The sequence below is a fragment of the Arctopsyche grandis genome, chromosome 7 (assembly GCF_051622035.1).
Source record: "Arctopsyche grandis isolate Sample6627 chromosome 7, ASM5162203v2, whole genome shotgun sequence".
Classification (NCBI taxonomy): Eukaryota; Metazoa; Arthropoda; class Insecta; order Trichoptera; family Hydropsychidae; genus Arctopsyche; species Arctopsyche grandis.
Genome location: NC_135361.1, coordinates 25,755,655 through 25,771,382, shown reverse-complemented (window position 1 = coordinate 25,771,382; position 15,728 = coordinate 25,755,655). Strand labels below are relative to the sequence as shown.

Sequence of the window (15,728 nt, the reverse complement as noted above, 5' to 3'; positions counted from 1 at the left end):
TGATACCCAAGTCGACCATTGATTCCACGCGCTTCAACAATACGGATCCAATGGAATTGTGACGAGGGAACTGACCATTCTGAACACCAGAATGGATCATTCCCTAAATTTTATTATGCTATACGTAGATAAAATCCCTTACTCGAAAATAGTTATACCATTTAGCTTAGTGTCCAAAAAACCCTAAGAGTATGAAGGCCAAATAATGCTTTTATACTTTTGCTAAAAATGTACATATTTATTTGCGGGGGCCCCGGGCTATTTGCATACCCATTCCCCCCCCCCCCCTCTCGTCGGGCCTGCATACAAATACAATTCATGAAGGGAAACGCGGTACAGGTAGTCAATGAGACTCATTCTGTGCTTTGAACCATGTTTATTTCTCAATGTGCCGAGGCGAACTAACTAAATTCTATATTGTATATATGCAAAAATTGATCTGTATTATCGATAGTGTACCTATTGTTTGAGTAAATGGATAACGAGGTCTACCCGGTGTAGATTCAGATCGAAAGGTGCACCGCGCCGGTTTTATACACCCCCCCACTTTGCGGAATTGGGTCTGTCACATCAAGTCAAATTATCCACACTCCCATCGCAGATCTTCCCGGGAAAATGTGCTCGGCGTTAACGAATAACGAATCGCACGGGCGGGTTCGCAGCTAGCAGCAGGTCTATCGTTACGGGTCGTTTGCGGCGTTACATTGCGATGAGACCCGAAAGCGACCCATAAATCACCGATAATTTTTCACGAATCCGATCTTTCCGCCTCGCGAGACCGTATAATTTCGATATTATTCCTTATAGAGAGTAAGTAGGTAGAGTGCGGCCGTAATAAGCGGTTCGCGTGAGTCATGCTCTCGAATCTATGCAACACCGGGCCAAGTTCAACCGCTCGACGATAATCTTCGTAACAGTGTCATAATCGAGTATACAAATTAAATCGAATCGGTTCCGAATTCAGCAGAATGTGATGTGTGTGTGTATTTTATTTTTTTATTTTATTATAGTACCTCAAGATTGGTTGACCTTGATCATTGAACTTCTTTGTGGTATATGTGACGTCATCGTCATGATAATTTGCAACTCTGAAACATAGCATGAAACTAAAATAGAACGATGGGAAAGTCGTCCTATTCAAATTCACATCAACCCCCCTCCCACTCCTCCCCCTTAACAATCTTAGTGAATTATCTCGCAAATCTAAAATAGTGGAGCATATGCTTAAAGGAGCCGCCGATATAATTGGTTTTCGAGGATTATCTCCAGGCTTAAGTGCTGTCGGCTAACAATGGAGACGCCTGAATGGACTTAGTGGCCGGTAACGGCATTCGGTCGCTGCCCGCTAGAGTTCTCAGAACTGACAGCGTGAGACCGTGGGACTGCATATCTGGTACGTGACTATAATGATAGGTAAACAAACGCGTCGAGGGAGATGCAGTGAGCGACCTGCCCTTTATAAGCAGGTACTTAGGCCATATGAAGGTATTCTGGACGGAGTACTGGCAGTGCGTGGATCTTCTTAATCACCCAATAAATGCTGTGAAGCGACTTTGGCCTTTTATTTGGATCCTCCACCCACCGCTACGCAATAATAGGTTAGCCTTTTTTATCGGATGTTTACATATTTATTTCATTTTATGTAAGAATGATTCAATTCTGCAGTAAAGTTTATTTTTTTAGGGTTTGAAATAATTTTTCCTAATATAAATTAAATATTTTATTGTACTACCAGCAATGGTTAGCATATTATGCTTTCGAGCAGAGTGATCACGGTTCGATTCCCACTAGTAGCTGCTAGCCAGATCTTGGTTTGGGACTCCAGGTCGATCGTTTCCTATCCGAGTTTGTCAATTTATCTGATTTTCATTGAAACGATTCATGTAGATTGGCATTCCCATCCCTATCTTTCTCGCAAAATTTGAGTTATCCAGCATCTCGACGTTTCGCTGGTTTTATAAATACTGCAAATTTCTCCATAGATTTCTCTGTGGATGTTGATCGTATTTGCCTTTTTACAATGTAAATTGTACTTCAGTAAGCATTTTCATATACACATACAACCATAAACTAGCAGCGTGGACTAGCAGTTAGCATATTATGCTTGCGAGCGGAGTGGTCACGGTTCGATTCCTACTAGTGAACAGACCTTTGTTTGTGACCCCAGGTCGATGGTTTCCTATCAGTTTGTCATTTTTTTCTCTCTTGCAAATCTCAAGTTATTCAGCGTGTTGAGGTTCGGCAATTTGTATAATAAAATGCTGCAAAAATTTTTACATTGAAAAAATAATGATTTAGTCGCTGATGTCAGAAATGACTAGTTTAGTTCTTTTTGGAAAAACAAGATCCAAATCCAATTAAGTTAGAGAAATGTTACAAAGCCCATGATTGAAGATTCAGAATTCAAGATGAATTGATGTTTCTTCGAAATAATACTTAATTGTTTACAGATTCTTTAATTGGAACATATCATATCAGATCTAGAACACTTTCTATTCTTGATTTTTCTTTTGAATCTGTCTTAAATAAGCAATTGCGTAATTGGTCATATTCTAATAAATATATTCTTGTTTCGAAAATAAACTGATGGTTCCAATTAATGTGAATTTACTATACTGTCGCCTTCTATTCTAAGAATTGTCTTGGGCGAGTCTTGTAATCGGTTTTGAGTTTGATTATTATTAAAATTCCGGTTAATCGGGGCATATCAAGACTACAAACACTTTCTTTAAATTATTCGTATCAAAAGTTAGGTACATATATCTCTTCAGAAACTGTTCAAAATAAATGACGGCCAAATTATTAAAATCTTTATAAAGGTGTCCTGAACTTTCTTGGATTGCATGTAGTAAAATTATTTTCTACGGTTTAAATTTAATCATTTTATAACAAACAATGCTTAGATGCCAAATATGTGAGCATCGAATGTCCAAATTTATAGCATATGTACATGTACAGAGTACGAGTTAGATTAAAGATTCCGAAGTTCGGAGTACGTGTGAGATATCACTTCTGTAGCTTGTATGGATGTTCAAAATTGGTTGACCTATCTTTGACTGAGGCTGTACGTTGTGAATTTGGGACAGTTAGGGGGTTAAGTCCGCACGCGTACCGAATTCTCACTTTGAGCACATTTTTGTGCTTATACGCGCTTTTGCCTTCAGGATAGGATTGAAGGATTTATTGAACAAGGCCTTTTTATAAGACAGAAGATGCTGGGATGGGTTTGGACAGGGCGGGAGAGGATGGGGGTGTTAAGGCAATCGGAGAATTCGTGGGTAGGGTCGAGTGGGGTGGGTTTTCCTCGCCTGAAAATGACAGTTTAAAAGAGAAAGCTCTCTGAAAAGTAAAAGAAAGTGGGCAAGAGGGCGTAATGAAACTTCAAAGGGTGAATCGGAGAAAAGTGGTAAGCTCTCGAAAGCGTCTCGTCAATTAAAAGCAATCACCGGCTGACCCATTTTGTGATTTTGTTTCGTGTTTTATAAGCTTGTTTACATAATGACTGATCAATTTTTATTTTTAGACCTTTCAGTGCTTTCAGGATGTTGGACCTTCATTATCACATTATAGGATGTTCTCGTGTAATTATTGTAGAATGGAGATTATAGGATATGCTTAAGCGTTGAGAAAAACGAGTGTATTCATAGTGATTTATTTTACTTTTATCTTAATAGTTACTTAATAGATATTTTATCATTTATGGTCGATTAATTCTATATTAAACGAATTGCAGATCAATAGCATACTTTCCACGGTTTATTTGAGGTGGATTCTACAAGTATTTAGATAATATCTATCACTCGTACAGAAGATGAAATTTTATATTTCTTTATTTATTTTATAGAGGTATACCCATTTATTTTATTTTATTTATTTTACTTCGCTGGGGGCGAAGCTCTAGGGGGCTAAGGCTCCGGGGGCGCAGGCTCCGGGGACGCAGGCACCGGATTCTGGTATACATATAATTTAAAAAGAGACAGTATTTATGTTTGTTTGTTCGTGACAGTCAATTAATAATAAAAAAACAAATGAGTATTCAAATAAATTTATATAAAATAAAAATATTACAATAAATTTAATAAAATGTTTACTATTAGATTAGTCATGTTTAAGTGGTTTATATTACAAATACCGAGCGAAGCCGGGTAAAACCACTAGTGTATAATATTATCGGAAAATATTTTTTTAATGTGCGTGAATTTTAAATCGACCGGAAAAAATGAATCTCGGACAGGAACACTGGGACACAGACCTCAAAACCGGGACATGTCCCGAGACGTATGTCAGCCCTATTGCAGATACTACATACATATGTGTATGGATGTACATATGTACATCTTTGCATGTACGAGAGTGCTTCTTAATATGGTAACGCCGGCTGCGCCATCCTGTATCCTGTTCGTAATAAGCATAAGTGGACTCGTTTATATTAATCAATTAATAATAATCGAAGCAACACTTAAACTGACATCGCTTTCGCGCCGTAAACAAACCATCGGTCGGCAACCTTTTTTTCGACGGGCCAAAGGATAGAGGGGGTCCGCTAACGAGGTCGGCGCGGGCCCAATTTAAAACGTGCTACAAAATGGGATCAAATCGCTTTATAACCGCTATCGTTTATCCGTAAACAAAACAAAGGTGGCGCGAGCGAGAGAGATGGTGAGATAGAGGGGCCGAAGGAGGAGTATAAAAAAAATAATGGGCCGGTCGGTGTCAGGCGCAATTGAAAATAAAAGAAGGGGATGAAAAGGGTTGGACGCGGAGGAGAGGGCCTCGGGGGTCCCCCGTGATTAATGGGGCCCGAGACGGGACCCGGCCGGCGAGGTGACGAGGACCGGACCGGCCTGACAATCTTGGACACCCCACTACTACCAGACTCATGGCTGTTTAACCGATCTCTTGCCAGGAGGACGATTTTAAGACCATCCACTTTAAAGCCAACTTGAATAATAGATTCTATATAGATTTTCAATTGACCGTAATAAAGTTGAACTGTCTTGTTCATTGTTTAATAATATTCTGAAACCTTTAAAGACGTACATATGATACCTACTACTCGTTACTGGACTATAAATTGTACAATTGATTGCTTGTCACTCCCGATGACTACCTTAAGTATGCAATATCTAACTTAATACAGAATTACCAGTGGTGTAGTGCTAAATAAAAAAGAACCAGGGCGGTGTTTAATTTTTACGAACCCCCCCCCAGTTTTTTCGATACTTACAAAATATGTATCCTAATATTGGTAGTTCAAATATTTATAAAAGAAATCAAATGCTAATTAACAAATATTCTTGTTGAAATTATGATGTTTTTTTTATATTTTATAAAAATATCCAAACTGTATCCTCTTCAACATCTTTGATTTTGCAAACCCGTGTTTGTGTGTCATCAGCAACATTTGTTTTTAGCAATGGTAAAACCATATTCCTATGTATAATGTCAAATAATCAAATTTTAGCATGTGAATTTAGAGATGACTATCTTTTTAAGCTTCCCTTATTTTATCTATCCTCAAGTGCGTATGGTCAATTGTTCAAAAAATATTTTCTTTTGAAATTTTGGGTGGTTGTAGATAAAAAAAAGCCTATGAGTTTCATCAAAACGTTTTTTAAGTTTTCTTTTAAGCTTTGAACATGCTCAGATTACAATTCGGTTGTGGTCACCAAATGTTACAATGGGAGTCTGCTCGCAATATTTGGTATACAAAGTTTTATATGACGTATTATCCAAAATATTTTTTAATTGTATTCGAAAAACAATTTTCATATCAATCAAAGTGCCAGGGCAGTGACCTGGCCCGACTACACCACTGAGAATAACACTTGAATCACCATTCATCTGATTGTTTATAATTAAATAAATAAGTGTGAAAAATGTAGTTGCTATAACTGTTTAGCCTCTTGACTTGTGAAAAGACGGTAGAAAGACCCGTATTGATGGCGAATTGGCATCGCTTCAATTTGACACAAGATTCCGATGTAAATTTTAATGAGTTCGTTAATGGTTAAACTCTTCTAGCTTCATGGAGACATTAACTTACCTGAATGTTAACTAAACCCCTGTTTCGGTAAGATATTAAAGAAATGTACATATCAACCAAGGCGACCCTTGGTAGAAATATACATATATATATAGTAAAAAACAAATATTTGACTTCATATGAGGAATATCATTTCTTGGACTATTTAGAATTTTTCATCGATTTTGACTTATTGATACCGAAGTCTTTCTAATTTAAATTCTTCAACCTATCTTTTAAATATGCCTTTTCAACTTCATTGAGACCTCTCCATGCTAAAGTTTCTCTACGTGTCTCCATGCTAGTGATTCAACACCGAAGTTTGTATGTGTATATTTTCACATACACTTACAGCCATAATCCACCAGCGTGGACTAGTGGTTAGCATATGATGCTTTCAAGCAGAGTGGTCACGGTTCGATTCCCAAGAGTAGCTGTCAGCCAGACACTCGATCGTTTCCTATCAGAGTTTACCAATTTTTCTGATTTTCATTGAAACAGTTCATGTAAATTGGCATCTCCGTTCCAATCTCTCTTGCTAATCTCAAGCTATTCGGCGTCTTGAGGTTCGACGATTTGTATAATAAAATTTTGCAAAAATTTCTCCATAGATGTCACTGTGGATTACGTTTGTATTAATTCTCATCGTATAAGATGCTTGTATTGATTGTATTTATGTATTGTATCTGGATTAGTACACTCGGCGCTTTGGAGCGATCTGTAAAGGCGAGTGTACATGTTCGATTGAAATAAAATATTAAATATTCGTGTGTGTATATTAGGGAAAGAAAATTCATCCTATCAACTTGAGTGCATCCATTCCTGCATTCCATTATGTCCTTAAGCTAATAGCATAGTTGCGCAGCTAGCCATTATTAACTCGTTTTGACAAGATTAAGCAATTTGATCTTTTATCGTAAGCATGTATGTATGTACGTAGGTAGAAAAGAGGTCAGCTCCTATACAATCCTATTAACAAAAGTGGTTCAACTGAGCGTGCATGAGATGCTTTTTGTAGAAAATCCACTTCATTAAATGTGTTTGTCCGCGGTGGAGCTAAGTTTAAAATTGCATTATAAATTCATTCAGGTGAAGTTTTATCTTATCATATCTAAAATCTTAATATCCCTTTCTACATACATACATATAATGTACGAAAAAATGGAATCCATTCGCTATAAAATATATGCTCCGCCCTATTCAAAGTCCGCAATACGCTCCCGCAGCCATAACTCGTTCCGATACGTACGAAGAGCGTCTTTTTCGTTCAAAAATTAAAATTAAAAAAAAATGGCGCGACCCCGTTTTACGTCATTTTTCGCCGCCATTACGGGAATACATACATACCGTAAACGCGCTCACGCGAATACATTATTAATGCGTATTTCATTCGAAGCGTTTACATTGCGGTGACCCTTTCGGGCAATTAATGTCAAATTTTAATGCTTTAGCGGCCAATAAAAGCGGAGAATTCTCCCCCACCCCTCCGCCCCTTCTATTGCGAGCTCTCGCGGATATAACGAGCATAAATCAAGCGATTTACGACCGCGCTGATGTACGAGTCGTCGATATAAATCGCCGCCATATTTGCGCTATAACCGGGGCGTTGTCACTTGGCCCGTTTTACGACGCGGTTCGCGAAACGATTAATTCCTCTTGCGTTTTGATTTACGAAGCTTACTCCTTCGGCTAAGTTAAATAAATTCATTGCCAAGAGTGCCATTTCTTACTCATTCGATGACTCGTTCGGTTTATAGGGGTTTCGATTGAGGTTGAAACTCACCGTCTTGGAATTGAAGATCGCATATAAGGTAACGGTATTTCAGCTAAAATGATTGTTACGAGGCTGTAAAAGTCTCCGTGAACAGTGTTAAACGACTTTAGTTATTTATTTTATTTTATTTTTAACATATTAGCCACAGTGACATTACAGAGAGCTCCGACGCGTCGCTGTGGCCACTCATTCAATTATAACAACATAATAATAATATAATATAACATAACATACCATCATCATAACAACATAACATAACATCATAATAATAATAATAATAACATAACATCATTATTTTATTTTATTTTATTTTTATTTTATTAATTGAAAAATCAACAGACAGGATGTACATAGATATGTATAAAAAAACAAATAGTAAATAAATAATATATGTAACATCCGAGTGCAATAATAGATTTTTACAAAAATGAAAAAGATAAATATAAGGAAAACAAATTAAAAAGTAAAGAATAAAAGCATGATAAAATATGTAGAACATTGCATAATTAAACTTTAGTATTAAAATATTTGGAAAAGGTTATAAAATAGAATATAAGAAGAAATTGAAATTTACAAATATAAAACAAATGAAAAAGGTAAATACAAAATAAACAAATGAAAAGGAAAAGAATGAAAGCTATAATATGATTAAATAGCACAATACATAACTAAACTAAAGTATAAAAATATTGGAAGTATTGGAAAAATAGAATAGGAGAAGAAATGAATCAATTGGTCAAGATTCTCTTGATGTTAGACCTGAATTGATGTAGGGAAATACCAAATAGATCAACCTCATTCAGCTCTCCGTTAAACATACGATAAACGCGCTGCAGATAAAAATATTTTTGGGAATTAGTATTGAAAGGATCAAGTGAAAAGAGTGCAACGCGTCTAGAGTACCGAACTGGGATTCTGAAATTAACCTTATTCAGTAAATCAGAACAATCAAGGAAACCATTTATGAGCTTAAAGAAGAATATAGCATCAGTATGTCGTCGCCTGACAGAAAGATTGTTAAAAGAAAGGATTTTTAAAATGTCGGAAATTATAATCATAAAATCATACAAAATAATAATCATTAACATTTATAATTGGTAGAATCAACTACTGGCGTTGCTCAACAACTACTCAACCAGATTAGGATAGTTTATATTGAAAAGAAGAATGAAAAAAATCCTTTAAATTAAAAAAAAAAAAGGGTTTGTTTTTAAAAATATTACGGTTTTTTGAATTGACTACATTGTTGGTTAGACTATTCCAAACTGTAACCACTCTGTTTGAATAGAAGGAAACTCTGATCAATTTATTAGATTTTTTTGTATTTGGAGTCTGAGAGTGTGACCTGAGATGAATGTTTTTTTGGACATATGCCAATTATAATGATTATTTATTATTTTAAAGTCTTCGATTAAGTCGCCTCTTATTCTTCTCGCCTCCAGACGTTTTCAAGTATATGTATTTATTAATTTCATGAAGATTTTTTTAACTATAACCATAATAAAAGCAAAATTTGCATCCTGACGATGACCTAAGGTGTATCCAATCTAAAATCGTTTCCGGACATTTCATCACATGATAATTTTATCGCTGTGGCTTTTTATTGCGGGGACAACTCGGTGAGATTTCATACAAATATTTTTCATCCACAATATTAATCTTTAATTTTTATGCCGACTACTCTTTGAAACACATCTCCAACACAATTGATGTATTTTAGAAATTTTTGTAATTAGTTTTATTGTATGTATTGTTTTTATTTTATTTTGAGTCTCTGATATAAACTAATAGATTCCTTTTGTATTTCTAGGCGATGTCGTACTATGCACTCTTCCTCTGGGTGTGCTGAAGATATCCACGACCCCGAATGCCGCTCAGCAAAACTGTGTGCAGTTTCAGCCACCTTTGCCCGATTGGAAAACAGCAGCCATCCATCGTCTGGGATATGGGAACCTCAACAAGGTTGTGCTGTGCTTCGACAAGGTGTTCTGGGATCCGAATGCTAATCTGTTCGGACACGTCGGTACCACAACTGCGAGCAGAGGTAACCAATTTACCTGCGCGCGTTGAATTTGAATATTTTTTGCATTTATTATTAATTTTTCGGTAATTGGAATTCTATAATAACTCACGTTCGGAGATGTGTGAACGTTCGGGAGACCCCATTAGCATAATTTCGAGTCCGGGAACGAATGAAAAATAAGTCGGGTTCGGACCGCATTTGAATATAATACCCCTCGAGGGGGTTCAAAGCTCGCTTGAAACATTCCATGCGAGGGTCGATCATAAAGCGATGGGATTGAATACAATATGGATTTCAATTAGTTTTGGTTCTCTCTCACGCTTTGTTTTATGTTGAGCGTTGAATTTACTGACAAAACGTGCGCGTCATTTCAACTTGAATGTCCGTTAAAATAAATTTGAGCAAATAGATATTTTCAGTACTGACGTGAATTTGTGGTATTTGCTTGGGAAAGATTCTTTAATACATGTAAGTCACGTATTTAAATTAAAACCAGCAGCGTGGACTATGATTTCGACACACAGTGGTCACAGTTCGCGTCCCACTAGTAACTGTTTAGCCGTTTCCTGTCAGAGTTTGCCAATTTTTCTGATTTTCATTTAAACGGTTCCTGTAAATTGGTATCTCCTTTCCTATCTCTCTTGCTAATCTCAAGTTATTCGGCTTCTTGAGGTTCGTCCACTTGTATAATAAAATGCTGCAAAAATTTCTCCATGTCATTGTCAACTGTCAGTTTCCAATGTCACTGTGGATGAGGTTTGTTTGAATTTGCATTGTATAAATGCTTGTATTGATTGTATTTATTGTATTGTATCTGTATTACTACACTTGTCGCTTTGGAGCAATCTGTAAAGGTGAGTGTACCCGTTCGGTTGAAATAAAATATAAAAAATAAAAAGGAAAATATCAGACATTTGCGGTATACATTGATATATAATACATGGTACTTTATGATGTTTACTTATCTGAGGCTAGCAATCAAACCGATTTCTCTATCAATGGGTTGCTTTTAAATTGATTAAATAGTGGTGGGGATTGTTTCTCTTTCGATGAAGAATATTTGCGTGGAGGTGTTGGTGAATCTCTAATTTTCTTCTTATTTTTCAGGGGAACTGTTTCTGTTTTGGAACCTGTACTCTGCTCCAGTTCTTCTGGCACTCGTGGCAGGAGAAGCAGCAGCTATTATGGAAAACGTCACTGATGACGTCATTGTCGGAAGATGCATTGCAGTTTTGAAAGGAATATTTGGTCATATCGTTCCTCAACCTAAGGAGTGTGTAGTCACAAGGTAATTCAATTGTAATGGTTCAAACGATTATTAGATAAACGTCAACTAATTTTCAGATGACTTAACTTTTCATGGATTGGTTTTGGTATGTTGTGAAGTTGTCTTAGGAAAGATTTTAATCTTAAGTGAAGGAATAGGAAGCAAAAGTGGATTATGATTTTGACAGGTAGTGTAGTGTAGTCAATCTGGATTTTATAATCATTCATATTTTACGACATAATTGCTACATATTCGAAATATTAACATCTGGATTAGACTAGAACGTTGGATAGTTCCATTAACTTACCTACATATGTATGCAGAGTTCAAGAGTTCAGCCGCCAGCCGACCGTCCTTTAATGTTATCAACATTTATATAAATCATATTAATTCGGGGTAAAAATTTCTTCTGATTTTCTTTTGTCAATAGAACAAAAATTAGTGAGTGCTTTAAAATTTCACGATATCATTCATGAGTGTGCTAATTTAAAATCGAGAAAAACTATAGATGCGTGTTTTTATTTCAGTTTTAAGTATGAATAGCTAAAGTAGTACTACTAATAAATATATATGTATATTTTTATATAAATTTATGTTTTATATTTTTATTGTTTTAAAAAAAGCTTAATTTTGTATAACGTAATTTTAATAGAATAAATAATTTTCATAATAGCTATTAAAAAAAACATAAAGGGGCGCTTATTTGATATTTGCCAAGGGCGCCAAAATAATTGGTACGGCCTTATCTTATGATATATTGACATACATAGCCAGCAGTATTGCTCGGTGGTTGCATTTATGTTTAGCATCGAGAGGTTAGCGGGTTTGATCCCGGGCTAATCTTTAATACTGCTAGTCAGACTTGGATATTTGTGACTCCAAGTCGATCGTTTCTTATCAGATTTTTGCCAATTTATCTGATTTCATTTTGTTGAAACTGGAAAACCGCCATCAAATTGGCAAAAATCATCCTACATCCTACAATCAGTCACAAATATCTGAATTTGATTTATGTACAATATGTAAAAATTCATTTACAGTCTAAATCCATAGATGTCTCTATGGATTGATTTATTAATTCAATTAATTGTTAACTTCTGCCTCTCGAAATACAGCGATTTATGTATAGGTAATAAAAATGCTGCAATGTTTGTAATTAATTGTCTAGGAAGGCGCATTGGGGTCTACCTGTTAGGCTTTCCTGATTTATATCTATGTAAAATAAAAAAAATTAAATGTACCTATATATGATTTTTACAAATCTCCTTTACGTTTCACTTAGATTACAATTTAGGAAAAAATTTGCCTCTTATCCGATCGTTTTCATACTTTGCCATATTACTCATTTTGGTCATCAATCTAAGTAAATGGATCCTCCGCCATTAGGATAGAGATAAAATATGTTTGAAGTTTGCAAATTCGAAATCTGGGTGACGTCTATGTAGTCTTTAGTTTTATACATAGATGGCGGTAGTAAAATAAAATTATTGGTATTTTTATTCAAAATAATAATTCATATATCTTAATATTATATACAAAACTAAAAAAGAGGTTTGTTTTTAAAAAAACTTTTTTTATTTATAGATGGAGAGCTGATCCTTACGCAAGAGGATCTTATTCTTTCGTTGCCGTCGGCTCTTCCGGCACGGACTACGACTTGCTGGCTGCTCCTGTGAGCTTAGGAGGAGGGCCTCCAACCCTATTTTTCGCAGGTAAGCTAAAAATCAAAAGGGCAAATTTGGTTTTTGCAAGTGTGTGTGTGTGTTTGCGTGCGCTATCGCATCTCGCGTTAATCTGCCCGCAGAGCAGCGCGGGTGACAGCCCTTTCGCCGATAAAGCGACGGGACATATTGGTTTTTGTAATTGGTTCCGGATTAAAGCGCGCACACGCCGATATGCAAATGTCGACTGATAACGTTTAAAATGGCGCCTCCGCGGAATGGCGCTTTCGGGCTTCGCGAAAACGCAAACACCCATGCGGGCTTGATTCAATATTTGTACGTTTTCGTATACGCACACACCGCGCTAATCGATGTGCGTTGCGCAAATTGAAAAGTAGGTTAAATTTGTGTTTTACCTCTGAAGTATTGAGCCGGCGCTTGTGAAGCTTTTCGGCCGGTGGAAAAGTTTTCGGGAGCTTTGAATAATTGTAACAGATTCTAAACACGTACAGTATAGGCTGGAGCGAAAAACGCGGATTTTAGATATTCATCGATGGACCTATTGGAAAACTTTCGTCGTATCAAGGGAACGTTAGATATAAAATTTCATTGGTTTTTAACAATGTCCTGTGCCTCCAACCAATCGATTTATCTAGGCAAAACTTCGAAAAAGTAGTTTTCATATACATACATACATATGTAGTATCTTTTATTTGAGAATAGTTTTGATTTTCTTACTATTTTATAAATCGGTTGGTTTGGAGGCACAGGATATTGTTAAAAATCAATGATTTTTTTTAATTTAACGTTCCCTTGATATGACGAAAGTTTTCCATTAGGTTCATAGATGAAAATCTAGAATTCGCATTTTTCGCTCCAGCTTAATGTTCAGTTGGACATTGATGTTGAAAATAGCCAGTAGTATAGCTAGAGAGGCTCTCAAGTTCGAGCCCTGGGTTCACCTCGTTTGAAAATAATTAATTGCGAGTATTTCTGCTGTACTGCTGGTCAGATCTGGATATTTGTGACTCCAAGTCGATCGTTCCTTATTAGAGTTTTCCGATTTAAATGCTCCTTATCAAAAATTGGCAAACCATCCGATTTTACTATTTAACTACCACTATTTATTTATTTATTTACATATATACCAGGAAGGCCTTACAGGTAAATCCCAATGCGCCTTCCTGGTCAATTACAAATACAAATGCAGCATTTTTATAACAAGTCGTTGAATTGCGAGACACTGAAAAACTCGCAAATTAACGAGACATCTATGAATTGTACATAAATTTTATTGTACATCAATCAAACTTCAAATAGTGGTGACATAGTAGGTAGGAAGGATTTTTAGCCAATTTTTTTTTCCGGGAACCGTTTCAACAATGAAATCAGAGAAAATTGGCAAACTCTGATAGGAAACGATCAACCTGGAGTCACAAATCCAGGTCTGACAAACAGCATACTCTGAAAAATTCATTTTCATTCAGGGATTGAACCCGGCACCTTCTTGACGCTAAGCAGAAGCTTAACGACCGAGCTATGCTGCTGGCTTTTTTTGGCATTTGAATATGATTTCAAATTTACAACTTATATGTATAAGTTTAATGCTTTACCGTGGACGTGTAGAGCGGTTTCCTAGATATAAGTGAAAGGAGCAGTAAGTAGTGGTAGATAGTGTATTGTTCTTGATCCGTCGAGCAGCCAGTTCCAAACGAAGCACGCAACAAAACCGTTAAGTATTTATAGACAGCGTGTACCCTCAGCACAGAAAGGTCATTGGTCGATGGGTCGCGATACCTCATTGGCTGTTGTATACAGCTTGTTAATACGTCGAGGCCTTTTTGGCGCGAACGCTTGATCAGGCGATCAGTGATTGTAAACCAGTCGTCCACGAGTACCGCTTACTTGGTCTCTATGTTATAATATACATTGCAGGTGTCGCTCAGGGGCATCTCGTAATGCCGTAATGAAAAAATAATAAAAGCATTTGTGACAAATTATTTTTCTTTTTTACATGTATTTTTTTGTTATTATTTCAGGTGAACACACAATGAGGAATTACCCTGCAACCGTGCATGGTGCTTTCTTGAGTGGATTGCGCGAGGCTGGTCATATTTCGGATCAGCTTTTAGGGTGTCCATACACCCCATCCCCAACGGGAAAGCGTCCCTAGCGTTACCTCAACACTCGGTCGCAGGAATCGTGCGATACTCTGGCGCCGAGCAGTTCGAAGGAATAATTTAAAAAAATAATAACAATTAAAAAATAATGTCATACACAATTAACTTAGCTAATTTTGTTTTTATTTCGACGTTTTAAAATTTTCTTAGTATGGAAATTATATGCCGCTTATTCTTAGCCGATAATACTAATTAATGAATTAGTGCAATTTTATCGAAATCGTCTTATTGTTAGCGTCCTTTTAGAGTATTCTGAAATGTACTCGCGTAATAATTATGTTAATTAATTAATATTCGGCGTTGCGTCATTACGGCGTAATTTCGTAAGTAGATTTACATGTCAAATAGCAATAATTAGCGCCATACTGCTTACTGCTTACATACATACGTGATAGTAAATGAAAGTATTTTTAGAATCAGAATTTCGAATATTTCTGTAGATAGAGATTATTAGTCCTACTGTGTTTGGAAATCGTCCGAAATTGATAATCATTTTTTCGACATCGATTTTAATTATTTATACAAAATAATTAAAATTAGAATAAATTTTAACTTTTTGTATCATGTCTTTTTGTGTGTTTTCTTTTTGTATTTTTTTAATTAAATGTGTTTGAGTGTTAACGAAATAAACGGTTTTTACATAAAGTATTTACATACTATGTGGAATTTAATTTAATAATACCTTTTTTACTTATAATATTTATACACTCCCAGTATTTCCTTATATCCAGTGGCGACTGGTCAGATGCTGTATGGGCGAAAACACACTGAGTGGTATGGTACTTCACGTGTCCTTGG

The 15,728-nt window shown here is 36.0% G+C and overlaps 1 protein-coding gene across 1 annotated transcript in view; it reads left to right on the top strand.

Moving 5' to 3' along the window:
* Su(var)3-3 (lysine-specific histone demethylase Su(var)3-3) overlaps window positions 1-15,604 on the top strand; it is a 614,721-nt gene extending 599,117 nt beyond the window's left edge. The window contains exons 12-15 of the mRNA XM_077434676.1: window positions 9,610-9,843; window positions 10,930-11,110; window positions 12,674-12,801; window positions 14,790-15,604. Coding sequence (XP_077290802.1) covers window positions 9,610-9,843; window positions 10,930-11,110; window positions 12,674-12,801; window positions 14,790-14,923 — 677 coding nt within the window. The 3' untranslated portion in view covers window positions 14,924-15,604. The remainder of the gene's footprint in view (window positions 1-9,609; window positions 9,844-10,929; window positions 11,111-12,673; window positions 12,802-14,789) is intronic.
* Window positions 15,605-15,728: the final 124 nt, after the last annotated feature.